This window comes from Eucyclogobius newberryi, unplaced genomic scaffold (genome assembly GCF_026437365.1).
Source record: "Eucyclogobius newberryi isolate DKJ021-1_F unplaced genomic scaffold, fEucNew1.0.hap1 SCAF_22, whole genome shotgun sequence".
Taxonomy (NCBI): Eukaryota; Metazoa; Chordata; class Actinopteri; order Gobiiformes; family Gobiidae; genus Eucyclogobius; species Eucyclogobius newberryi.
Genome location: NW_027315857.1, coordinates 25,271,616 through 25,296,999, shown reverse-complemented (window position 1 = coordinate 25,296,999; position 25,384 = coordinate 25,271,616). Strand labels below are relative to the sequence as shown.

The window sequence follows — 25,384 nt, the reverse complement described above, 5'->3', positions numbered from 1 at the left end:
CCTCAACACAGGCTTACACAAAAGGGAACAACCCCCTTCTCACAGCTTCCCCTCCCAATTACAGTGAGCTCATATTGGAGGTATATGCAGCACTGAGAAACCTGAATTCATCTACAACACACCCTCATCATGAACATATGTCAGTGCTGAAAATACTAGCTTTAGCTGTAGAGGTCACGCACACTGATGAAGAACGTAAAGAAAAGGAGTTTGAAAGAGCTATGCTATCTTCACACCTCGATATGCTTAAAAGTGCCTTTGAAGCTCACAAACCTAGAGCACATGCAGCAGCAGCAGTAGCAAACCAGAGCTCCTTGCCATATGTGCCACCTACATCAATGTGAGGGGAGAACTCCACTCTTCGCTGTAAACCTGGAAACACCAAAACACAAAGACCCGTAGACTTGAAAGTTTTGGTTGCAAGGGGAGACAAGCACTGGCAAGAGCGCTCAATGAACTTCTCCAGTTTAGTGAATTCTCTCCAACTTTCTCTGTCTCCTCCTCAACTCTTTTATTGAGCCGTATGAGTGGAACCACATGACATCCTCAATGTTTAACATTCACAAAGACAACTTTCACGTATGTGAACCTCTCACAACCTCTCTTGTCCTCAGGCTCAGCTGAACATTGCCCATACATACTCTAATCCATTAATGCCAATTCCAAAAGGGAGCGATAATGAATCATGTCCCTTCTCACTAAAATCTGAGACTTATCATGGATTCAAAACAATGCCACATGATGAAATGTATAGATAAAACAGGCAAGTGAGCGATGAATGTAATAAACTACGACATGAGAAGGACCAGCTACTCCACGAGCTCAGTAGAACCACAGACGCCGCTGCAAGAGCAGTGGAGGCAGCAGCTAAACGACACTCATTGATGGACAGTTTGGTGAAACAAACACTGGGTCGGGACATCGGAAATATTTTTGAATAATTGGTTGACTCCAACTGAACTCTTTGCTTCTGCTCATGCAAATATATGATGACGGTTCAAAACCATGAACCAGTTGCTCAATATTCAAACCCATTTTGGTTCTGCATTCAAAATCAGATTTCCAGGACACAAATGCAACTGATGACAGGAGAAAGTCTTCTGTCATCAGCCTTACACAAAACATTCGCCCAACCCACTGACAGCAGATGAACCTCTTTAAGGGACTTTAACACCACTTTGATACATAAATCACAAGTTAGACTTGTGGATGATCCTACTGACATTAAAGACTGTTGACCATGAACAGTTGAGTCACACCTTGATGTGACACTACATGTGGAACGTGTATATTTTGCAAATTGAAAACTTCGAGATGTCATTCAAAGAACTACAAAATCAGAATGATAGAAACAAACTATGTAAAGTTATGATGATATTGGAAATGTGATGTGTGAATCGAGATGGCAGTGCAAAAAGCCACCCAAGTAGGCCAACCCAACTGTATTATTATGCCAAACTGCCCGTCCAGTCCTCTATTTAATACATTTAACATTTGAAAGAAAAAATATGAATGTGACTGATCAAAAAGGACAAGATACGTTTTGCTTATTTGAAGTTCTGACTCACGATGACCCCAGTAAAGATTGTCTGGGCTGGGACAAGACTAAATCAAATGTAATGACCTAAGCATATTATAATTAAATGTGACGTTGTGTTGACCCTAAACCAACAGAGGGCGCTCATTATGATTTAGCTCACTTATCCACATGTAAAACCACACTAAATCTCACTGGTAATACGATTGTTTGTGAATTTAAAGTCCCTAGAGCTGATGTCTGGTGCTACTGTATATGATCCCGATATGAGTTTTCCAGATATGCTGAAAACTGAGACATGGGACGTTTAAGGTGCTTGGATCGAGAAAGATGAGCGCTCTCGACCTGCTGATGCCTGGCGAAAGTGGAGAAAGTAATGTACAAAATGGCAGATGAAGTAGCAGAAGGATTTGAAGCAGGTGAAGTCCTGAGTGCTGTTTTCCCATCAACGACTAACAAAAATGTGAGCTGAATTAATTTGGTACATTAAAACATAGAGACTGGCAAATTAAACTAGAGACTAAATTGATGCCACACGTTAACAATTAGCAATGACTTTATTGATGACTTTACAGAACAGACTGCACCTGACGGACGACTGACTAAAAGCTTGCAGGAACTTGGGGCTCTCTCAATTAAACTAAAAGAACTGTCTGGCATAAATAATATAGTAATAGATTGGCTGAACTCCACTTTTGGTAAGTAGGGTAAAGCTTAAATGGGTTTGACTAGAATAATGTGCACATTTCTCTTCTGTATGTCACTGGAGGATCCCACATTAAGTGACCGTGAAAACTGCCCCTGCTCCAGTTCATGGACCAGGATCCTCCTGTTAGCATAGAACTGATTAGTATTGATCTTTACATTAGGGCATTGTTTCAGAAGAACTGTAAGGGGTGTGAACTGACTTGATGCAAATGTGGTCAACTGTCCTTTTCCTGTACAGAGTGCAATCTTGTCTTTAGTGGAATTGTGGCCATTTGCCTTTCAGCCCGTTTAGAAACTATAATCTTTTCTATTGAAGTAAGTCATGTGAGCCGTAAACTATAAAATTACTCTGGATCCCTTTGGAAGGACCAGACCAGGGTGGGGCGAGGAATAGAATGATTCTGTATTCAGGGAAAGTTAGTTCTGATTGTACAGAATAATTAAACGCTTACTTTTGAGAAAAGAACACTCTGTTCTATTGTTCCATTCAATGTCTTGATCATTTTTAGAAGAGAAATTCCAAAACAGGCCTTTAATATTAAGAGGGGCTCTGGATTAGCCCATCAACCTGAGGAAACAGGAAGGAAAAACAATTCAATTTATTTTTGCAACACCCGAAATGAAAAAAATGGTTTGAAGGGCCAAAATAAAATTGAAATACAATAAAATGGACTATTGATTGCCAGTGTGCTGGATCCACACTGGTCTTCACTTCTCGGTCTGGACTCTCTGAAGTCTGATCTCCAGCCTTTTGAGTCTGACTTTGGGTTCACACGATCCAGCTTCAGCAGCTCTGTGTCCTCCTTTAGTTTGTTTAAGACGATGTGGCTTCAGAGGAGCAGGTTTTCTGAAAGATCTGTCACACTGGTCAGAGCTGCCACTTTTCTCTTTAGAGTGCCAGATTTGAACATGTCTCCGACGACTCGACCCAGATCTAAAAGCTTTCCCACACTCTTCACAGACAAATGGCTTCTCTCCAGTGTGGATCCTCTTGTGTTGTTTGAGAGTCTTCCCTTGTCTAAACCTCTGACCACACACATCACAGCTGTACGGTTTTGCTCCTGTGTGCGTTTGGTAGTGCTTGGAGAGGTCCTGTGATCTTCTAAAAACCTTCTCACACTGGTCACACTCAAAAGGCTTCTCCCCAGTGTGGATCCTCTTGTGTTCTTTGAGAGAATGTATTCGTTTAAACCTTAGACCACAATCATCACAGCTGTAAGGTTTCTCTCCGGTGTGGTCTCTCATGTGTAATACCAAGCTGCTTGAGTGCGAAAATGCCTTCTCACAAAATTGACAGCTGTAAGGTTTTTCTCCAGAGTGGATTCTCAAGTGACGTTTGTAAGTGGAAGACACAGCAAACCTCTTCCCACACTGGTCACAGCTGTAGGGCTTTTCTCCCGAGTGAGTTCGGTAGTGATTGGTGAGTTCCTGTAATGTTCTAAAAGCCTTCTCACACTGGTCACATCTGTATGTTTTTTCTCCTGAGTGAGTTCGGTAGTGATTGGAGAGGTCCTGTGATGTTTTAAACGCCTTCTCACACTGCTCACATTGGTACAGCCTCTCATCTCTGTGGACACTCTGGTGTTTTGAGACCTGCGTTTTGGTCCTAAATGATTTTCCACACTGGTCACACTCAAAAGGCTTCTCTCCAGTGTGGATCCTCTTGTGACCTTTGAGAGAATGCTCTTGAGTAAACATCTGACCACAAACATCGCAGCTGTAAGGTTTCTCTCCCGTGTGGAGTCTCATGTGTGATGTTAAGTGGCTTGAGCGTGAAAATGCCTTCTCGCAAACATCACAGGTGTGTGGTTTCTCTCTAGTGTGAGTTCTGGTGTGGTTCTTGAGAGTACTTGCTGTAGAAAAACTGCTTCCACACTGGTCACACTTGTATGGTCTAGCTCCTGTGTGAGTTCTGTAGTGCTCTTTGAGTCTGGAAGCAAAGGCCAATGTCTTTCCACACTGGTCACAGGTCAACCCCATTCTCCTGAAGGACTTTGTAGATCTGCCATGAACACAGAAAAAGAAGACGTCAAGTACAAATAATATTAAATAAAGAACGTTTTAAGAGTTCGAAGTGGATGTGTTTAACTGTGAATTCAATGTCACTGTTGAGAGAGCTGACGTATGGGAAAATAAAACTAAAAGTCATTTTATTTTCATTGAGTTATGAAATGAACAGGACTTGACTGTTTCTATAAGAATGTGGACAGTGTAACAGGCTCTGGCTTTGGGTGAGGACCGACAGCATCAAACCAGTCTGACCCAGAGCTCTGTCATTCAAACATGTTTACATTCAACATTAGGATTAAACGTCCTAGTTCTCCTAAAACCAAAGAGACATTGCAGCACCAATGAACACACAGTGAAACACATAAATAAAAAGTTACTTTCAAGTCAGTGCATCACAGATAACGTTCAAGAAAAAGTATTTAATAATACTAAAACATGCACACACTGCACTCTTCCCATTATATATGTGTCAATATTGCACTTTACTGCACTATTTAGCAGCATTAAGTGACAGCAGTCAAGTAGAGACTCTTTGTGAATGTTTGCCCTTGTGTTTATGGACCTTTAGTGTCGGCCTGACAGTAGCAGCTCAAAAAAGAATGTGCAGGTGTGAAGTCCTTTAGGACCGTGGTTCCCAGAGTGGGGGTCGCGAGTATGTTTGAGTGAAATCCAGTAACACAATAAAATCTTCATATTGTTACGGGCCTGGATGGGTTCGTGGGCTTGTTGTCCTTTTGCCTGTTCTACTGCTCTGTTGCTATGCACGTCTCACCTTTTCACACTTGAGTTTGTCTTGTTGTTTTACGACTTCCCTCACGTCACAAATCTACATACAACCTCATACCGTTATATTTTGTGTAAATATGACTCTTTGCAAACCCTCTGCTGCATTAATGACCTCAACAGTCGGGTGTGAAGCGGTGGGGGGGGGAAATGTCCTTTTGTTTGTTCGAAAAGTGTTCGTGGTATTTTATAACATGTCAAAGTGCTTTGTTTTTCTGGCTGGTCAGAAACATTGGATTAAGATGAATAGAGTCACTTGACTTCAGAATTATGTATCGGAGTCTCAAAACTCCTGCCATGGACACAATAAAAGGATACATTTGGAGCATATTTACAGCGTTTAAATTTAGTTTTTAAATGGATGAAACAAACTGAACGATGAAAGACTGGACCAATATTATGGAATAAAATGGAAAAGATTACATTCATAATTTGAAAATGATTGACAGTCTTCGGACCAAATGGAACTTATACGCTGGACAATCGAATACATAAGGCTTTATTATTATTATTGTATTAATTAATTATTATTATGGGGTTCATTATAAAGTGTGTAGTGGGTGTTTTATCTCCTGACCGCTGGAGGCAGCAACGCACTAGCGGCGCCTGGTCTGCCGGAAATACACAAGAAGAAGACGCGGAACTACTTCCTGTGGCGCTTGTTTCACACGGAGCTCGTTCCCCGCGGCGCCTGGAGCGACTACAGCAAACGGAGGAGAACTCGGTCCGTTTTAGAGTCACACGCGTGTCTACGAGGCGGGGTTTTGTCGCGTGAAAGAGCCCGGAGGACCGCGAGGACGACACGGAGAGTCCGCCACGACACGGGAGGATCACGTGACCGGCGCGCGGAGCTAACGCTGCGAAATGACTCGAGTCCAGTGAAGAATCATCTGCAGAGCTGAAGAGTTCCAGTGAAGAACAAGGTAAACCGACTCTGGCCTCACGTACCGCGGTTTGACGTGGGACGTTTTCCCTCCACAACAACAGCGGCAGCTCCCGTGACCCGAGCCCCGCACAAGCGGACACGGCACTTCCGCATTTCTTCTTCTTCTTCTGTTGCTTTTATGGCGAGTGGCACTCAACCTTTAGGTGCATTTCCGCCATCTACTGTTCGTCTTACTTGGTGCTATGTATATGTCCAGTGCCATCACAAAGTGTGTGCAGATCCTTCCACTTGCAGCTGCTGCAGTTCTTCCCCGGCGACATCTTTAACGTCCAAAATAGTCCTGTGAGGACAGTGATGCAGCGGGACGGGTCAATGTCAGTTACGTTCTCAAAACTCACATTTACATGCAGGAAGTATAATCCAAGCTTACGCCGCTTACTGTGGATATTGATCAAATTATTGTCATGTCTGTGTCCTATTTATCATGAGTCACGACGATCTTGCTGCATATGGGTCACAATGAACTATTCTGTGTATTTGAACTTTCTGTGTATTTGAACTATTCTGTGTATTTGAACTTTCTGTGTATTTGAACTATTCTGTGTATTTGAACTATTCTGTGTATTTGAACTTTCTGTGTATTTTCTGATCATCTGTGGACTCGTCTAAACAATCTCAAAGTGACGTCATAGTGAAGGTCAGGCCATTTTATCAGACCCAAGCATCAGCTTTATAAAACACAGCTAAATCTTGTGAAGAATTGAATCTCAGCTGCAGACGAACAACATGCCGCTGTTTTGCCTGTTTTTCCCTGTTTTCATCAAATAAAGACCTTGAGAACGATCTTCGCCTCTCGCAGTGTATAGACTAAACTTCCACAGAATTGGTGGAGGATGCGGGTCTCTCATCGTTCAACAAAAGTAAGGCAGAAACCTCTTTGCTCATTTATTATGAAAATCTGCACATTGAAAATGCTAAATTGTTGAAGTTTGCCAAAACTTGACCTAAATTTTCCACATTGCACAAGTATGAATTTAGTGAATGTAGCTCATTAGTTTAGACAATCAGTTGGACTGATTTAAAAGGGAGTTGGACTCCGGAGATCACATGACGGGCAAAAAGTGTAATCAAATCAGTCCGTTTGTTGTTGAATGTGAGATCCAGGACTTGTCTGAGGATTATTTGTCCATAAATATGTGCCGGATGGATTTGATCCATATCTGAGTTTAAGGTTAAAGTTTACTTTTTTTGTCACTCGGACGCCCGAGTCACGTGACCTGCGGCGAGGAGAAAGTATTGCACTCAGTGTCCGAATCGCTCTGTGACCGAGTGTACTATGAAGTCTGCTAAAGAGTCTAGGACTGTGGAGTGAAGGAGGGGTCAGGGGAAGAGAAGGAGGGGTCGGGGGACGTGAAGGAGGGGTCGGGGGACGTGAAGGAGGGGTCAGGGGACGAGAAGGACGGGTCAGGGGACGAGAAGGACGTGAAGGAGGGGTCAGGGGACGAGAAGGACGGGTCAGGGGACGAGAAGGACGTGAAGGAGGGGTCAGGGGAAGAGAAGGAGGGGTCGGGGGATGTGAAGGAGGGGTCGGGGGACGTGAAGGAGGGGTCAGGGGACGAGAAGGACGGGTCAGGGGACGAGAAGGACGTGAAGGAGGGGTCAGGGGACGAGAAGGAGGGGTCGGGGGACGAGAAGGAGGACGGACTAACTAATTGTTTAAATAGATAATAAAATAAAATGACAATCAATAAAATGATAATCAAATGACTCGATTCATTGTTGTAAACCATTCATGGCTCTGACTGAGGCGGCGCTGGAATTAAATACGCTGAACTCGGCCAAAAACCCAAGAATAAAAGTGAACTTCAGCACAGATCACACCAGTGACAACATGAAGCTTACTTTGTATCCTTTCCTAATTATCTGTAAACCGGTACAAATCATCTTAAAGCTGACATCATTACATCAGACCCAAATAACGTCTAGTTAAACCACAGTTCAACTCTGGACTCGGGAACGAGCTCTGTTCTGCCTGTTTCCCTGTATGCAACAAATAAAGACTTTGAAAAATCCTCTTTGCTGTTTATCATAGACTAAAAACTTTGATATAACATTTTTTTAGTTTTTGAAGAACTATGAAATAAACCTTTTTATCCTTTTCCAAAATGACTAAAGCCAGAGCCTGTTCACATTCTACTAGAAACAGTTTCATTTCATAACTCACTGAAGCTTGTAAAACATTTTTTGGGAATCCAGAACAGCTTTTTCTCACAGTTAAACACAGCCACTTCACACTCTTTTAAAGTTATTTATTTAATATTATTATTACTTGACCATCAGTTTTCTGTGTTCTTGGCAGATCTACAAATTCATCAGAAGAATGCAGTTCACCTGTGACCAGTGTGGAAAGATATGGTGCTCTGCTTCTGCACTCAAGAGACACTACAGAACTCACACGAGAGATAAAACATACGAGTGTGACCAGTGTGGAACCAGTTTTTCTACCGCAAGTCATCTCAAGCGCCACACCAGAGTTCACACTGGAGAGAAACCTTACAGCTGTGATGTTTGTGAGAAGAAATTTTCCAGTTCAAGCACCTTAGTGTCACACAGGAGAATCCACACTGGGGAGAAACCGTACGACTGTGAGGTTTGTGAGAAGGCATTTTCCCAGTCAAGCCACTTAGTGTCACACATGAGAATCCACACTGGAGAGAAACTACACAGCTGTGATGTTTGTGGTAAGAGGTTTGGTCGAGAGGATCATCTCAAAGACCACAGGAGGATCCACACTGGAGAGAAGCCTTTTGAGTGTGACCAGTGTGGGAAAACCTGTACGACCGATAAGCAGCTCTTAATACACCACCGGATCCACAGAGATGAGAGGTCGCACCAATGTGACCAGTGTGAGAAGGCGTTTAAAACATCACAGGACCTTTCCAGGCACTACCGAACTCACACGGGAGTAAAACCGTACCGCTGTGATGTTTGTGAGAAGGTATATACCCACTCAAGCAGTTTAGTGTTTCATATGAGAGTCCACACTGGAGAAAAACCTTTTGTCTGTGAAGAGTGTGGGAAGGCTTTTAGATGTGGGTCAAGTCGTGGGAGACACAATAAAATCTGTCATTCTAAAGAGCAAAGCTGCAGCTCTGACCGGCGTGGGAGAGTTTGAAAACCTGCTCCTCTGAAGGCGCATCGTCTTGAACAAACTAAAGGAGACGGAGCTGCTGAGGCTGGATCACGTGAACCCAAAGTCAGACTGAAAAAGCTGGAGTTCAGGCTTCAGAGAGTCCAGACCGAGAAGTGATGACCAGTGTGGATCCATTTGACTGCGGGTTGGCTCCGTATGCCATTAATATTATTTATCCATCAGCCATTTCAACTTGGAATTTCCACAGATAATACACTCGAGCGCAGAGTTGTATTTATAGATCAATAAACATTCTCCACTTTTCCCTCTTTTTCCCCGTGATCAGCACGTTTGTTGTAATGGCACTTCCTGTGCGGCAGGAAATCCGTTGGTGTAAGTGGAGAACGAGAATAAAGTCTCGCAGCTAAATTAGATTAGACTCTAAAGTAGATTGATTTGTGTAAAATGTCTAATGTCCATGTGACCAACAAGTCAACGATGAACCGATTCCCTGGGCGGCCCAAAAACTGCATTTTAGTCCATGTAGAACATATTTTCTCTCGTGGTCGCTAGCCCGATGTGAACTAATAGAACTGGCAGAGGTATTGCATCGTATGGCAGTGCCCAGGCAGGCTTCCGGAATGAAGTGAATAGGTTCTTAATTTTTATTCCAAACATTTATAGATGTCTCCGGTCATACGTGACTCCCTGTGCCACCAGCATGTCCCCGCCCCCTTTTGGTGAAAACAAACAGTGTTGATAGATGGGCGGGACACGCAATTTTAAAATATAGGTATTGGCGACAAAGCAGCCATGGAGAGAGAAGTTTATGAATACTTTCATTCAATCCCAAAGGTTTGAGGTGTTTAGGGTCAGATTACCTGGAGATTGAATTAGATAGTTGTAGATATCGGGACCCTGCTGCTTGTGTCTAGAACCAGGAAGTACCATCACATTAGTCCTGTTCTCGGGTCTCTGCACTGGCTCCTTATGGCCCAGAGAATAGACTTTAAAGCAGCTCTGCTTGTGTACAAGTCTCTCCATGGCCTAGCACCAAAGTACATCTATGACATGTTAGTGCCATATGAACCATCTCAGACTCTGAGGACCTCAGGAACCGGCCTCCTGCTGGTGCCAGAGTCAAGACTAAACATGGACCGGCCTCCTGCTGGTGCCAGAGTCAGGACTAAACATGGACCGGCCTCCTGCCGGTGCCAGAGTCAGGACTAAACATGGACCGGCCTCCTGCTGGTGCCCAGAGTCAGGACTAAACATGGACCGACCTCCTGCTGGTGCCAGAGTCAGGACTAAACATGGACCGGCCTCCTGCTGGTGCCAGAGTCAGGACTAAACATGGACCGGCCTCCTGCTGGTGCCCAGAGTCAGGACTAAACATGGACCGGCCTCCTGCTGGTGCCAGAGTCAGGACTAAACATGGACCGGCCTCCTGCTGGTGCCAGAGTCAGGACTAAACATGGACCGTCCTCCTGCTGGTGCCAGAGTCAGGACTAAACATGGACCGGCCTCCTGCTGGTGCCAGAGTCAGGACTAAACATGGACCGTCCTCCTGCTGGTGCCAGAGTCAGGACTAAACATGGACCGGCCTCCTGCTGGTGCCAGAGTCAGGACTAAACATGGACCGGCCTCCTGCTGGTGCCAGAGTCAGGACTAAACATGGACCGGCCTCCTGCTGGTGCCAGAGTCAGGACTAAACATGGACCGGCCTCCTGCTGGTGCCCAGAGTCAGGACTAAACATGGACCGGCCTCCTGCTGGTGCCAGAGTCAGGACTAAACATGGACCGGCCTCCTGCTGGTGCCCAGAGTCAGGACTAAACATGGACCGGCCTCCTGCTGGTGCCAGAGTCAGGACTAAACATGGAGAGTCTATGTTTCAGTTTTATGCAGCTAAAATTCTTCCTGAAGATGTGAGACAGGTTCTACTCTGGCAATGTTCAAATCTAAGCTAAAAACTGTTTTGTTTAGCTGTGCATGTGACTGAAAGCATTTTTTTTGCACTCTTCTCGATCTGTTTTGTGATTTCTGTCATGTGTATCTGATTTTTAACGCATTTTTTCCTGCTGTGAAGCACTTTTGAATTTCCTTGTGTATGAAATGTGCTCTACAAATAAACTTGCCTTTCCACCTTTGGCCACTGTGTGGAGTTATTTTACCAAAAGGATTCTGGTAACGTAACGGGTATCTCTCAACACCCAACACCACTGTTTTTCTTGTCTAATTCATTCTCCAGGTAATCTTTATAACCCTATACAATCTTTATGACCCTATACACCTCCACCCTTTGGGATTTATTTAAAATATAGTGTCTATGCTAACAGGATCCACACCGGAGAAAAGACTTTTGTCTGTGAAGAGTGTGGGAAAGCTTTTAGAGCTGGGTCGAGTCATCTGAGACATGTTCAAATCGGTCGTTCTAAAGTGCAAAGCTTCAGCTCTGACCAGTGTGGGAGACCTTTCAGAAAACCTGCTCCTCTGAAGGCGAATCGTCTTGAACAAACTAAAGGAGACGGAGCTGCTGAGGCTGGATCGTGTGAACCTAAAGTCAGACTGAAAGAGCTGGAGATCAGACTTCAGAGAGTCCAGACCGAGAAGTGATGACCAGTGTGGATCCAGCACACTGGCATGCACTACTCCATTTGACTATTTAGATTTTATTTTGCTGTTTTTGTCCCATATTTAATCCTAGTTTTTGTCTTATTTCTGTTAAAGGTCGGTTCATTCAAAGAAGGACTTAACATCACACTTTCTGTTTGTATTGATGGATGTCATGTTGTAGTTCGTACACCCGGGTTCTTCCGCAAAGCCACAGAAAACACATATTCAACTACAATGACATATTCTACTTGTCTTTTAGAGTCGTCCCATCCCGTGTGTCGCTTCTTTCGGCTGGTTCTGTTCCTTCTCCTTGTGTAGTTGGAGCAGTCTGAGCTAAAGTTTGTTGCGCTGACGTGGTTTGTCTGTATCAGTTCATTCATCATCATCATCAGGCCTACCACCTTTGGGTGTGCAGAAGGCTGGTGTTCTCCCTTAAACATGAAATAAAAACTGCTACTGAAGGCTTTGAGATTGGGCCAATGAGGAATGACACATGAGGTTTCACCAACTTATAGGTCCTTTATCCTTTATTATGGGCAAAAACAAGAACAAAAATGCAGCAGAACATTGGACATCCCCGAGCAAACCTGCCTCGGTTAAAATATTTAAATGTTATTGCATTGGTGGTTTATATTTTTGACTTGACTGGCCCTTGCTGGCCCCCCTGTAAAATAACGTTTTACGCCCCTGTTGATAGTGAAGGTACATTTGTGCAGCAAAAGAAGCCAGTCACGCTCAGTTTTACATTCTCTTGCCTGGGCACAAGCAGGATAATAATAATAATAATAATAATAATACCTTTTATTATATAGCTTTTCAATGACCCAAAGCTTTGACATGTAGAAAAAGGGGGAGGGTATTTACAGGCAGGGGGGGACAGCACGTACAGTACACAATAATGTAGTCCGGTAAAAAAAAAAGAACAGATAAAATAAGCAAGACAGAAGAAGTACAAAGACAATGATGGGGGTGTGACGGGGGTAGAAGAGTAGACAGTGGGGTAGAGGAGGCTGGGGGAGGGGGAGGTCATAAGCTTGGGTGAAGAGGTATGTTTTCAGGCGGGATTTAAATGTCTCTAAAGGATCTCTTTCTCCAAGAAGGTTTCCAATTTAAGAGGAAAACCATGGCTTGTTACGAATATGATTAGTTTTTGTGCTGCATCTATTGTTAAATAAAGACTTTGTAAATGATTTGGAACCTGGCCAGCCTTGTCTTTTAAACTCACCTGTTCGCCTTGTCACTTTTTGGAGTGGCTTAAAGTTTATTTGACATCATCTCCCCTTTGATAACGTACTTTAAAGACATTCATCAGGACATTAGGATTGATTATTGGCTTTAACTTTAGAAAGGACAGATGGAGACATGTTCCTGAACATGCACCGTCCCAGCTAAACACATAAACACAAACAAATGCAAAAGGGTTGAAGCTCGGCTTTTTGCTCGTCTTGGATTTGGAGTGATCGTAGTAAAAGTGGGACAAGTTGGACAATGTGGTGGGACAGACATTAAACATTTAGATAAGATAACATTTATTTGTCCCACAATGGGGAAATTCCAGTGTTGCAACACAGAGTAGGAACAGAGGAAACTTTTTAAAAAACAGGGTAAAGACTGCTATTAAACTGAATGATTTGTTTTAACACTTAAAGGAGGACAAGACCCTAAAAGTGATGTTTGATTTGAGTAATAATTAATTCCTTGTGTTTTCAGTGTAAATATCACGGCTTTCTAGCATTTGTGGCCCCAGTGAAAGAAACATTCTCTTAAGTTTTGGGCGGAGTTACGTGTTCACAGGGGCCACAAGGGGGCGGTCACAGGGTCTTCACCTTCAGACCAACACTATCAAACCTTATGTTCATATTTCTATTGGAATGGATCTTATTATAATGTTTTAGTCAGAGCTTATGTCTATAATGGAAGTGACTGGAGATATGCAGTGTTTTTGTACATAAATCTCTCTAATGCACCAAATATTATTGATAAATACAAGGGTCTCATACATTTAGCTTTTAAAAATATATGTACCGTATTTTCCAGACTATAAGTCGCAACTTTTTTCATAGTTTTGGCCGGGGTGCGACTTATACTTATATTTATACTTATATACTTATACTCCGGAGCGACTTATATGTGATATTATTTGTTATTTTCACACTTGTAACAGCATTTCGTACTCCAGTGCGACTTAAATGTTTTTTTTCTTCTCTATTATGCATTTTTTGGCTGGTGCGACTTATAGTCCGGAAAATACTGTATTTGTTTGTACTGTTCACGAAACTGTATGTAGTTTGAGTGTAGATGGTCGTATAAAGTACTCTCGAGGGTCCCAAAGTGTGACTTTTGTACATAAACCTCTCCCATTCAAAACAATAAAAGTACATTATTGACATCTACTTGGGTCTAATAAATGTAACTCTACTTGTAATCTCCACACTTAACGCAGGGAGTACTTTTAAGGCTATTTTATTTGTCCTGTTCACCGTTCTCTGTGTTTGTATCCTTCCTCTGTGTCCTCAATTCGCCCTTTACTTTACTGGCAGCGACTGTGGCAGTTCTGCTGATGTTTTACGATATCGTAGCGTGCAGCAGTCGTCATGTGTTGCTGTGTTTCCACGCTTAGTTTTACTTGAAATGCAGTCAGGGCTGGGCGGGGCCACGAGCGCCGAGCCGGGACGTGACTCATGGAAAAAGGGCATAAACGACGTGAGGGGGAAACGGCCTTATTTGAATATATTTAGGAACGTTTTTTTTTTTTTTCTACTATGGAACACGCCTGGACGAATGAGGGATTACACCGACATATTTAGGAACGGTTTAAAATATAGTTGTGACACAGGGACATTTTACATTTGATTGGTCAGTCGCCGCTCGCCTTGATTGCCCGGCCTGGTTTGGACTTGCAACTCGCAAACGCCTAAAAACCAGCTGCGCGTGAAGTCCCCGAGCGCGCCTTCAATCGTCCGAGTCGGCGGCTCTGCGGGAGGGGCACCCAGAGCAGGCGCCGTGCCCCTTCTCCCGGGGGCGGTAGTGGAACTGCGGCAGCACCAGCACGGCGCCCTCTGCTGGCGAGTGGGAGCTCAGAGCGTCGTCCTGCAGCGACATGATGTGCTTCACCAAACACGACACGGCGCAGTCGATGTTCGTGTTGTCCTGGAAACGGCACAAAGAGGACCGTGTCAACGACTGACGTTTGGAACACGTGTTTGGTTCGACGCGGTTTGTCTGTGGTGTCTTTAAATGTCTTGGGCATAAAGAAGTTTTTTTTTCTAATTTTATTGATTTATTTTAAAATTTTAAGATGAAAAAATATGTATATTTAACGCTTAATAAATACAGAAGTTTTCATTAAAAAAGACATGATATAAAAGCGTGTGTGGCAGAAACCCTTTAGGCCGCACACCTACAACTCATTATTTAGCCGAATCTGTTTTGGTCCAGTGCAGATATTTTATGCATTTTTGTACATGGAAAATACTTGTTTTTCTAATTATGATGTTGTTTGGTGAGATTGTCCCCGTGGTAAACGATTTAAATCAGTCAAGTTGCAGTTTGTGAAGAAAATGTGTTGGAAAATGACAGGAAGTAGAGCTGAGTTCTGCAACAGAATCTCTCTGTGATGTCATCAAAAAGCGCCATTCCGTCAAAATGTGAAATATAATTCAATTCCCTTTGTTTTACTGAAAAGTGTCTAATGTGTCACATGGACTTTAGTCATGTTACTTCTTAATCATTATTTTAATACACAGGATTTAATTTAAATATAAAAGGATTTAATTTATAAAAATAACTAAATAAATGGGGCAGGATTAACATTTTTACATATTTTTTCTTCTGTTGGTTTAGTCAGTTTTATAGTAATCTAGTTCATTAAAACACTATAAAAGACATTTGATCTTGACAGAACCAAGACATTTAAACTTGGTTCGATTCATTTCAAGGATTCAAGTGACAAAGTGAATTTGTTTTGCCATTTTAAGAAAACAATGTGATACACGATGACAATTTTCAATGCTTTTTTAAAAATGTAGTTTGAAATGCGTCTCTAAATGTACGTATTTGTCCTATTCCTCTGCAGTGTCTCGCTTACAGTTGAAAAGGACTTGGAAAAAAGCTACGGCGTTGTACGTTTCAGATCAGAACGAACAATCTTCCATTATTCCAACTTAGGTTCCTTTAGTTTCTTCTCGTTTAACACTTAAAACATTGAACGACCAACACACAGAACAGATCGAGACGAGACAAACAGCGCGGGAGGTAAAAAAAATCAAATTAAATCAAAATGAAGTCCGTCAACTGTGTCCGACTTCTGACCTGTTTATAAATGTCCGTAGAGCGTGTAAATGTGTTGCGCTTTTGCCGTCGTTGCGCTGCACCGAGCACAATGTCGAGGCTGTGCTCGGAACAACAGACAAAAGGAACGACAGAGACGACAGAGACGACTCAGCCGAAGGTCAGAGCGGTTCGGGGGAAAGGGCGGAGGTCAAACATCTGCCGTAGAGCTGACCATTTGACCGTGGAAATGCAGACGTTTTGTGTTTTGTTGTTCAGTAAAGTCTGCCCAAGTCTGGCTTATACCTCTTAAAAAACACATTCGTACGACATACGTACTTCAAAACGTTTGGAGGTTTCACAGCTGAAGCTCGGACAAACCTTGGCCGACGTCTCGAACCAGCCCACGAAGCCGTACTGCTGCGAGAAGCGCTCCAGTTTGGGTACTTTGGAGCAGAGGCCGAGCCCACGCTGGTCACACTTGTTCGCCAAGAGAACGGCAGGAACAGGGCGGCCGTTACTGAGCGCCACCTGCGGGAGAGAGACGGGAGAACGGAAGCCACGGTCGAGCCTTTTAACTCATTTACAACGACAATATGTGTTAGAAAACTTAAACTAAAGTCATTGCGAGCACTCACGTCACTGTATCCGAGTATATTTGTGGAGTAATTGTACATTTTTGACCAGAGTTTTATATATGTACTTGTTTTTGATCAGTAGCATTTAAAACGTTCGTCTCGCTGTTCTTTCTCTTTGGACCAGAGAATGTGGGAAATGTGGTTTAAAACATAATTCAGTTTAAACCATTTTTCCAAATTTTGCATGAATATTGATCCAAAAGTGACTACATTAAAGATTACACCTTCTTAAAGCGAGAAAAATACACAAAACCTCCTCGATATAAGTGAAATGATCTTTCTAAGTGAGTTTTACTTATTTAGCATTTATTTTGTGGAAAACTATTGAAATTTGGAGTGTAGAAAATAGTACTCTACTATTTTTCATGTGTACTTTTTACTCAAGTACAGTTTTAGCAGCTGTACTTGTACTTGTACTTGTACTTGAGTACATTTTAGCCATGTCGAATGACTCATTGAACTAAGATGCAGTTGAGATAAATATATTTTAAATTTTGCTAAAAAAATTATACACATTTCATCCAATTATCATTTTTTAGGTTTATAATGTCACTTCCTGTTTGTAATTGATGACATCACAGTAGGAAATTACCCAGCAACCACTGGGCCAAATTGCATCTAATGTCACTATTTATTTATTTGACGAATAAAATTATATGAGAGCGATTTTATTTTGTTGAATTCATGTTTAGAGCGTCAAAAAAGTTGTTTCTTTGTGTAAATTCTGCATAAACTTTGACTGGAACGAGGTGTGACGTCACTTCCTGTCATTTTCTACAGATTTTTCAACATTTTCTCCACAAATACCTGCTCGATTGGTGTAAAACTATAATTTGTATGTACAACAGGTATAAATACACCAAATAAAGTCAAAACTAGACAATGGTAAAAACCCGCCCTGGGCCCTTTTAAGTACATTTATATATTTGCACCGCTCTTTCCACTTCTGCTTCAAAAACATCGAAAACCAGACATTTCTTTGAGTCGGTCGTTCCCTCATTGTAGCATTTGGTGTTAGCGCTCCATCTGCAGGCCGCGGAGGGAACTACCGCAACACAAGCTGGCGTAAACGCACGGCCGTAACGAAGGCGATCGGCGTTTACCTTTGAGTCCAGGTCTCCTTTCCACTTGAGCACGGCCTGAAACGTGGACAGCCGGGTCATGTCGAAGACCACCAGCGCCCCCACTGCCTCGCGGTAGTAAACGCGCGTCATGTGTCCGTAGCGCTCCTGTCCTGAGCGGCGGAAACAGAGGTGGGAAAATGGAAAAATGATCATATTGCTGTTGTTTTTTCGGACATAGAACATTAGAAGATCGAGCGTTTGCCCACAATGAAAAAGGGTTCGAAATGAGCTCAAAAAGAGACAAAAACGTCGAGCGTAATCTCGCAAATGAGACGATTAAGTGACATTTCTTCACTTTTTGGGGTTCGTTTTATGGTCGACTCACGCTCGGTCCAACGCTCAAACCTCGGGACATTTACAGACTTTTTTTTTTCAGAAGAAACAACGGAATCGCTGTGTCACTCGACTCGTCACTCGTCAAGATGGCCGACCGATTCGATTGTCGTCCCCCCGTTGCGCCTTAAAAACTCTTGCGAAACATCGATGAATGATAAAAAAAAATAAAAACAACCTGAGCCGCGGCGTTAAAAGCGTTAGCATGTCGGAGGAGGTGGTTTAGCGTCACGTTTCCCGCACACACACACTCCGCAGGCCTGAGCGAGGTCACGGGCCGCAGGTCGAGCTGAATCGTCCCCATTCTCTGGCTCCAGATTGAGATCATGTGCAGGACGTTAAGCTAACGCTAACAGGCTAACAGGCTAACGGCCACAGAGGAACTCCAGACCGGCCGCACGCTCATGATTTAGTAAAACGTGTGCTCAGCTCTTACGTCTGCAGCAGTCGTTCAGAGGAAAGTGTTGAGCTGATGCGATGCCACAGAACGGCGGGTCAATGCGCCGGCGTGAAAAGTACATAGTGTGACTTTAATTTACTTAATCCACAGACGTCATTAACTTGGCCTAAAATACTGTATGTGGCATTTGTGGAGGCATAACTTCGTTTGTGTGTGAAAGCCGGCTGTGAGCTCGAAGACCACGAGTCAATCTGGACTTATTATTGAGTTATGGCCTTGGAGGATAGTCCTGGTTTAGACCCGGTTTAGACCTGGTTTAGACCCGGTTTAGACCTGGTTTAGACCCGGTTTAGACCTGGTTTAGACCCGGTTTAGACCTGGTTTAGACCTGGTTTAGACCCGGTTTAGACCCGGTTTAGACCTGGTTTAGACCCGGTTTAGACCCGGTTTAGACCCGGTTTAGACCTGGTTTAGACCCGGTTTAGACCCGGTTTAGACCCGGTTTAGACCTGGTTTAGACCCGGTTTAGACCCGGTTTAGACCCGGTTTAGACCCGGTTTAGACCCGTTTTTTTTGTGTTTGATTTTGTAGTTTATTTTTTTGAAAATTAAAATGTGAAATATCAGATGTTTCTCTGTTTGTTTGTTCATTTTGACACAGTCTGAAGTTATTTGACCTTTCAGGGATGACACAACCCGTGTTCTTGAAGCGCGTTATCAAAGCGCGTCCTTAGAAGCGTGTTATTAAAGCGTGTTATTAGACCGTAATAACACGCTATAATAGCGCACTTTAATAACGCGCTCTAGAGCGTGTTATTAAAGCGCGTTATCAAAGCGTGTTCTTAAAGCGTGTTCTTAAAGCGTGTTCTTAAAGCGTGTTCTTAAAGCGTGTTCTTAAAGCGTGTTCTTAAAGCGTGTTCTTAAAGCGTGTTCTTAAAGCGTGTTATTAAAGCGTGTTCTTAAAGCGTGTTCTTAAAGCGTGTTCTTAAAGCGTGTTCTTAAAGCGTGTTCTTAAAGCGTGTTCTTAAAGCGTGTTCTTAAAGCGTGTTCTTAAAGCGTGTTCTTAAAGCGCGTTCTTAAAGCGCGTTATTAAAGCGTGTTCTTAAAGCGTGTTATTAAAGCGTGTTCTTAAAGCGTGTTATTAAAGCGTGTTCTTAAAGCGCGTTCTTAAAGCGCGTTATTAAAGCGTGTTCTTAAAGCGTGTTATTAAAGCGTGTTATTAAAGCGTGTTCTTAAAGCGTGTTATCAAAGCGTGTTATTAAAGCGTGTTCTTAAAGCGCGTTCTTAAAGCGCGTTCTTAAAGCGCGTTCTTAAAGCGTGTTATTAAAGCGTGTTCTTAAAGCGTGTTATTAAAGCGTGTTCTTAAAGCGTGTTATTAAAGCGCGTTCTTAAAGCGTGTTATTAAAGCGTGTTCTTAAAGCGTGTTCTTAAAGCGTGTTCTTAAAGCGTGTTATTAAAGCGTGTTCTTAAAGCGTGTTCTTAAAGCGTGTTATTAAAGCGTGTTCTTAAAGCGTGTTCTTAAAGCGTGTTATTAAAGCGTGTTCTTAAAGCATGTTCTTAAAGCGTGTTATTAAAGCGTGTTATTAAAGCGTGTTCTTAAAGCGTGTTCTTAAAGCGTGTTATTAAAGCGCGTTCTTAAAGCGCGTTCTTAAAGCGCGTTATTAAAGCGTGTTCTTAAAGCGTGTTATTAAAGCGTGTTCTTAAAGCGTGTTCTTAAAGCGTGTTATTAAAGCGTGTTCTTAAAGCGTGTTATTAAAGCGTGTTATTAAAGCGTGTTATTAAAGCGTGTTCTTAAAGCGTTTTCTTAAAGCGTGTTCTTAAAGCGTGTTCTTAAAGCGTGTTCTTAAAGCGTGTTCTTAAAGCGTGTTCTTAAAGCGTGTTCTTAAAGCGTGTTATTAAAGCGTGTTCTTAAAGCGTGTTCTTAAAGCGCGTTCTTAAAGCGCGTTCTTAAAGCGCGTTCTTAAAGCGCGTTCTTAAAGCGCGTTCTTAAAGCGTGTTATTAAAGCGTGTTATTAAAGCGTGTTCTTAAAGCGTGTTCTTAAAGCGTGTCCTTAAAGCGTGTCCTTAAAGCGTGTCATTAAAGCGTGTCATTAAAGCGTGTTCTTAAAGCGTGTTCTTAAAGCGTGTTCTTAAAGCGTGTTCTTAAAGCGTGTTATTAAAGCGTGTTATTAAAGCGCGTTCTTAAAGCGCGTTATTAAAGCGCGTTCTTAAAGCGCGTTCTTAAAGCGCGTTCTTAAAGCGTGTTCTTAAAGCGTGTTCTTAAAGCGTGTTATTAAAGCGTGTTATTAAAGCGTGTTCTTAAAGCGTGTTCTTAAAGCGTGTTATTAAAGCGCGTTATTAAAGCGCGTTCTTAAAGCGTGTTATTAAAGCGTGTTCTTAAAGCGTGTTCTTAAAGCGTGTTCTTAAAGCGTGTTCTTAAAGCGTGTTCTTAAAGCGTGTTCTTAAAGCGTGTTATTAAAGCGTGTTCTTAAAGCGTGTTATTAAAGCGTGTTCTTAAAGCGTGTTATTAAAGCGTGTTATTAAAGCGTGTTCTTAAAGCGTGTTATTAAAGCGTGTTCTTAAAGCGTGTTATCAAAGCGTGTTCTTAAAGCGTGTTCTTAAAGCGTGTTCTTAAAGCGTGTTCTTAAAGCGTGTTATCAAAGCGTGTTCTTAAAGCGTGTTCTTAAAGCGTGTTCTTAAAGCGTGTTATTAAAGCGTGTTATTAAAGCGTGTTCTTAAAGCGTGTTATTAAAGCGTGTTATTAAAACGTGTTCTTAAAGCGTGTTATTAAAGCGTGTTCTTAAAGCGTGTTCTTAAAGCGTGTTATTAAAGCGTGTTATTAAAGCGTGTTCTTAAAGCGTGTTATTAAAGCGTGTTCTTAAAGCGTGTTCTTAAAGCGTGTTCTTAAAGCGTGTTATTAAAGCGTGTTCTTAAAGCGTGTTCTTAAAGCGTGTTATTAAAGCGTGTTCTTAAAGCGTGTTCTTAAAGCGTGTTCTTAAAGCGTGTTCTTAAAGCGTGTTCTTAAAGCGTGTTCTTAAAGCGTGTTCTTAAAGCGTGTTATTAAAGCGTGTTCTTAAAGCGTGTTCTTAAAGCGTGTTCTTAAAGCGTGTTCTTAAAGCGTGTTCTTAAAGCGTGTTATTAAAGCGTGTTCTTAAAGCGTGTTCTTAAAGCGTGTTATTAAAGCGTGTTATTAAAGCGTGTTCTTAAAGCGTGTTCTTAAAGCGTGTTCTTAAAGCGTGTTCTTAAAGCGTGTTATTAAAGCGTGTTATTAAAGCGTGTTATTAAAGCGTGTTCTTAAAGCGTGTTCTTAAAGCGTGTTCTTAAAGCGTGTTCTTAAAGCGTGTTATTAAAGCGTGTTATTAAAGCGCGTTCTTAAAGCGCGTTATTAAAGCGCGTTATAAAAGCGCGTTATTAAAGCGTGTTCTTAAAGCGTGTTCTTAAAGCGTGTTCTTAAAGCGTGTTCTTAAAGCGTGTTATCAAAGCGTGTTCTTAAAGCGTGTTCTTAAAGCGTGTTATTAAAGCGTGTTATTAAAGCGTGTTCTTAAAGCGTGTTCTTAAAGCGTGTTCTTAAAGCGTGTTCTTAAAGCGTGTTCTTAAAGCGTGTTATTAAAGCGTGTTCTTAAAGCGTGTTCTTAAAGCGTGTTCTTAAAGCGTGTTCTTAAAGCGTGTTATTAAAGCGTGTTCTTAAAGCGTGTTCTTAAAGCGTGTTCTTAAAGCGTGTTCTTAAAGCGTGTTCTTAAAGCGTGTTATTAAAGCGTGTTATTAAAGCGTGTTCTTAAAGCGTGTTCTTAAAGCGTGTTCTTAAAGCGTGTTATTAAAGCGTGTTCTTAAAGCGTGTTATTAAAGCGTGTTATTAAAGCGTGTTCTTAAAGCGTGTTCTTAAAGCGTGTTCTTAAAGCGTGTTCTTAAAGCGTGTTCTTAAAGCGTGTTCTTAAAGCGTGTTCTTAAAGCGTGTTATTAAAGCGTGTTCTTAAAGCGTGTTCTTAAAGCGTGTTATTAAAGCGTGTTCTTAAAGCGTGTTATTAAAGCGTGTTCTTAAAGCGTGTTCTTAAAGCGTGTTCTTAAAGCGTGTTATTAAAGCGTGTTCTTAAAGCGTGTTCTTAAAGCGTGTTATTAAAGCGCGTTCTTAAAGCGCGTTATTAAAGCGCGTTATTAAAGCGTGTTATTAAAGCGTGTTATTAAAGCGTGTTCTTAAAGCGTGTTCTTAAAGCGTGTTCTTAAAGCGTGTTATTAAAGCGCGTTCTTAAAGCGCGTTATTAAAGCGCGTTATTAAAGCGTGTTATTAAAGCGTGTTCTTAAAGCGTGTTCTTAAAGCGTGTTATTAAAGCGTGTTCTTAAAGCGTGTTCTTAAAGCGTGTTATTAAAGCGTGTTATTAAAGCGTGTTCTTAAAGCGTGTTATTAAAGCGTGTTATTAAAGCGTGTTATCAAAGCGTGTTATCAAAGCGTGTTCTTAAAGCGTGTTCTTAAAGCGTGTTATTAAAGCGTGTTATTAAAGCGTGTTATTAAAGCGTGTTCTTAAAGCGTGTTCTTAAAGCGTGTTATTAAAGCGTGTTCTTAAAGCGTGTTATTAAAGCGTGTTATTAAAGCGTGTTATTAAAGCGTGTTCTTAAAGCGTGTTCTTAAAGCGTGTTATTAAAGCGTGTTCTTAAAGCGTGTTCTTAAAGCGTGTTATCAAAGCGTGTTCTTAAAGCGTGTTCTTAAAGCGTGTTCTTAAAGCGTGTTCTTAAAGCGTGTTCTTAAAGCGTGTTTAAGTAGTCTTATGTCAGTTATAAATGTGGTAAGTACAGTCTTATGTCAGTTATAAATGTGGTAAGTACAGTCTTATGTCAGTTATAAATGTGGTAAGTACAGTCTTATGTCAGTTATAAATGTACATAATACATACGTTCACGTGTAGGAGAAGGACAAATGTGATAATAAATGTCCTAAACTCACCCGCGATGTCCCAGAGCTGCAGCCGGACCACGGCCTTGTCCCACTGCAGCACTTTGAGCGCGAAGTCCACGCCGATGGTCGCGCGGTAATGCTGCGAGAACACCTGGTGCACGTAGCGCTTTATGACGGATGTCTTCCCCACCCCGAGGTCCCCGATCACCAGCACTTTGAGGAGCCGCTCCTGCTGCATCTCCGCGGCTCTGCGACGACGCGCGCGCTGCGGGAAAGAGGCGCACAAACTAAAGTCGCGCGCGTGTGTTTCCCCCGAAGCGGCTTCGTTAAACCCGTCGAGCTGCGCCACGTGCGCGCGCGGTGCGTCACGTGCGCGCGCGGTGCGTCACGTGCGCGCGCGGTGCGTCACGTGCGCGCGCGGTGCGCCACGTGCGCGCCGCGGAGGAAGTTGAACAATAGAGAAGCGCAAAAGGAGAACTCGACGTGGCGCGCGCGCCTTTGTTTGCGCCAGAAACAACGCGAGCGCGACGCGCCGCGAGCGCGACAAAAGTCGGATGAAACTCGGCGGATTCCGGAGCACGTGACGCCCCCGTCCCGAGAAAAGGACAGTGCGGGACATTTCACACGCATTACGTTAGGAATAAACAGCAATGCGTGTATTTTTCTACTTATATTTAAACTATATCTACAGCACGTGACGATTTGTTTAGTTGTGTTTTGACGATATAATAAGAAACATGGACTTTTATGACGTTTGACCCTGTTATTACGGTTTATTTATTCAGGTTTATATTATGATTGGAAAAGTCATGGAAGAAGAATAAAGTCTGGCGGTGATGCAACACTTGGATGCCAATCGCCATTAAACAACAACAACTATAATATTTTGGTTGATGGTGTGTTGCCATGGCAGCCGGTCTCTGTTTACTGCCCAGGGCGTGTCTGATTGGCTGTTGGTGACAGAAAAGGAGCACGTGATGCGTTCTGCTCGCTTCTCTGGCCTAACGAATAGAACATAAGCGTAAATAATCGTTTGAAGGTTTATTTTTGTTGAATTCGCACAATCGGCCTTTTCTTTTTCAACTCTCGGACGGTGGAGTCGACTTCCAGATACTTTGAAATTGTTTGTAGATATTCATAACGTCAGTCGAAACTTGAAAAAAGCGCATCCCGATGATCAACGCCGCCGACATCTTTTACGTGTATTTTTATCCGTCTGAACTTATTTTGACATTTTTGTTTCATAGTGTTTTTTACCGAGCTAATGTTGATCATGAAGCGCAACGTGCTGTAGTTGTAATGACGCGTGTGCTTTTTATGACTGTTGCTGTGGCGCGCTCACCCGCCGCCCGGGGACTGCAGATTGAAAGTAGCACACAGAAATATAATATAAATGCATGACAATAATTTGATCAATATCCAGGCGTTTCCGTCCGTAGTTTTACCAGAGCTTTGTTATAATGATCCAGATGACCACGTGGGAGGAGCCCCGGGAGTGCACCACGTGACCCAGACCCCGCCCTCTTCTGGACACCCCTGTTTCAAACCCACTGCATAAAACACGGTCCAACCACAGACAGAAGACACGCCCCCTCTCAGACGTTCACAGCGGAATATATGACGTCATTCACCTCAGATTTGGCGGTATGGACGATTTTTCGGCGATTTGAGAACGCAGGGCGGAAGTGCGCATGCCACTCCCCCGTGCACATGCCACTCCCCCGTGCGCATGCCACTCCCCCGTGCGCATGCCACTCCCCCGTGCGCATGCCACTCCCCCGTGCACATGCCACTCCCCCGTGCTCATGCCACTCCCCCGTGCTCATGCCACTCCCCCGTGTACATGCCACTCCCCCGTGCTCATGCCACTCCCCCGTGCTCACGCCACTCCCCCGTGTACACGCCACTCCCCCGTGCACATGCCACTCCCCCGTGCTCATGCCACTCCCCCGTGCACATGCCACTCCCCCGTGCGCATGCCACTCCCCCTTGCACATGCCACTCCCCCGTGCTCATGCCACTCCCCCGTGCGCATGCCACTCCCCCGTGCGCATGCCACTCCCCCGTGCGCATGCCACTCCCC

The 25,384-nt window shown here is 43.0% G+C and overlaps 3 protein-coding genes across 3 annotated transcripts in view; 1 reads left to right on the top strand and 2 right to left on the bottom strand.

Annotated features, from left to right (window-relative positions):
- LOC140371657 (uncharacterized) overlaps positions 1-9,364 on the top strand; it is a 45,089-nt gene extending 35,725 nt beyond the window's left edge. The window contains exon 2 of the mRNA XM_072458841.1: positions 9,104-9,364. Within this exon, the coding sequence (XP_072314942.1) occupies positions 9,104-9,115 (12 nt within the window). The 3' untranslated portion in view covers positions 9,116-9,364. The remainder of the gene's footprint in view (positions 1-9,103) is intronic.
- Positions 443-6,062, bottom strand: LOC140371650 (uncharacterized). Its single transcript, XM_072458833.1, has 2 exons — positions 5,987-6,062; positions 443-4,247 (listed from the first exon to the last, which is right to left on the bottom strand). The coding sequence occupies exon 2, from the start codon at positions 4,223-4,225 to the stop codon at positions 2,954-2,956; it is 1,272 nt and encodes a 423-aa protein (XP_072314934.1). The 5' UTR covers positions 4,226-4,247; positions 5,987-6,062; the 3' UTR covers positions 443-2,953.
- A 3,282-nt stretch (positions 9,365-12,646) lies between the features above and the next one.
- Positions 12,647-23,542, bottom strand: LOC140371675 (ras-related protein Rab-38). Its single transcript, XM_072458856.1, has 4 exons — positions 23,350-23,542; positions 17,682-17,812; positions 16,322-16,471; positions 12,647-14,821 (listed from the first exon to the last, which is right to left on the bottom strand). The coding sequence occupies exons 1-4, from the start codon at positions 23,537-23,539 to the stop codon at positions 14,624-14,626; spliced, it is 669 nt and encodes a 222-aa protein (XP_072314957.1). The 5' UTR covers positions 23,540-23,542; the 3' UTR covers positions 12,647-14,623.
- Between the last annotated feature and the right edge of the window lie 1,842 nt (positions 23,543-25,384).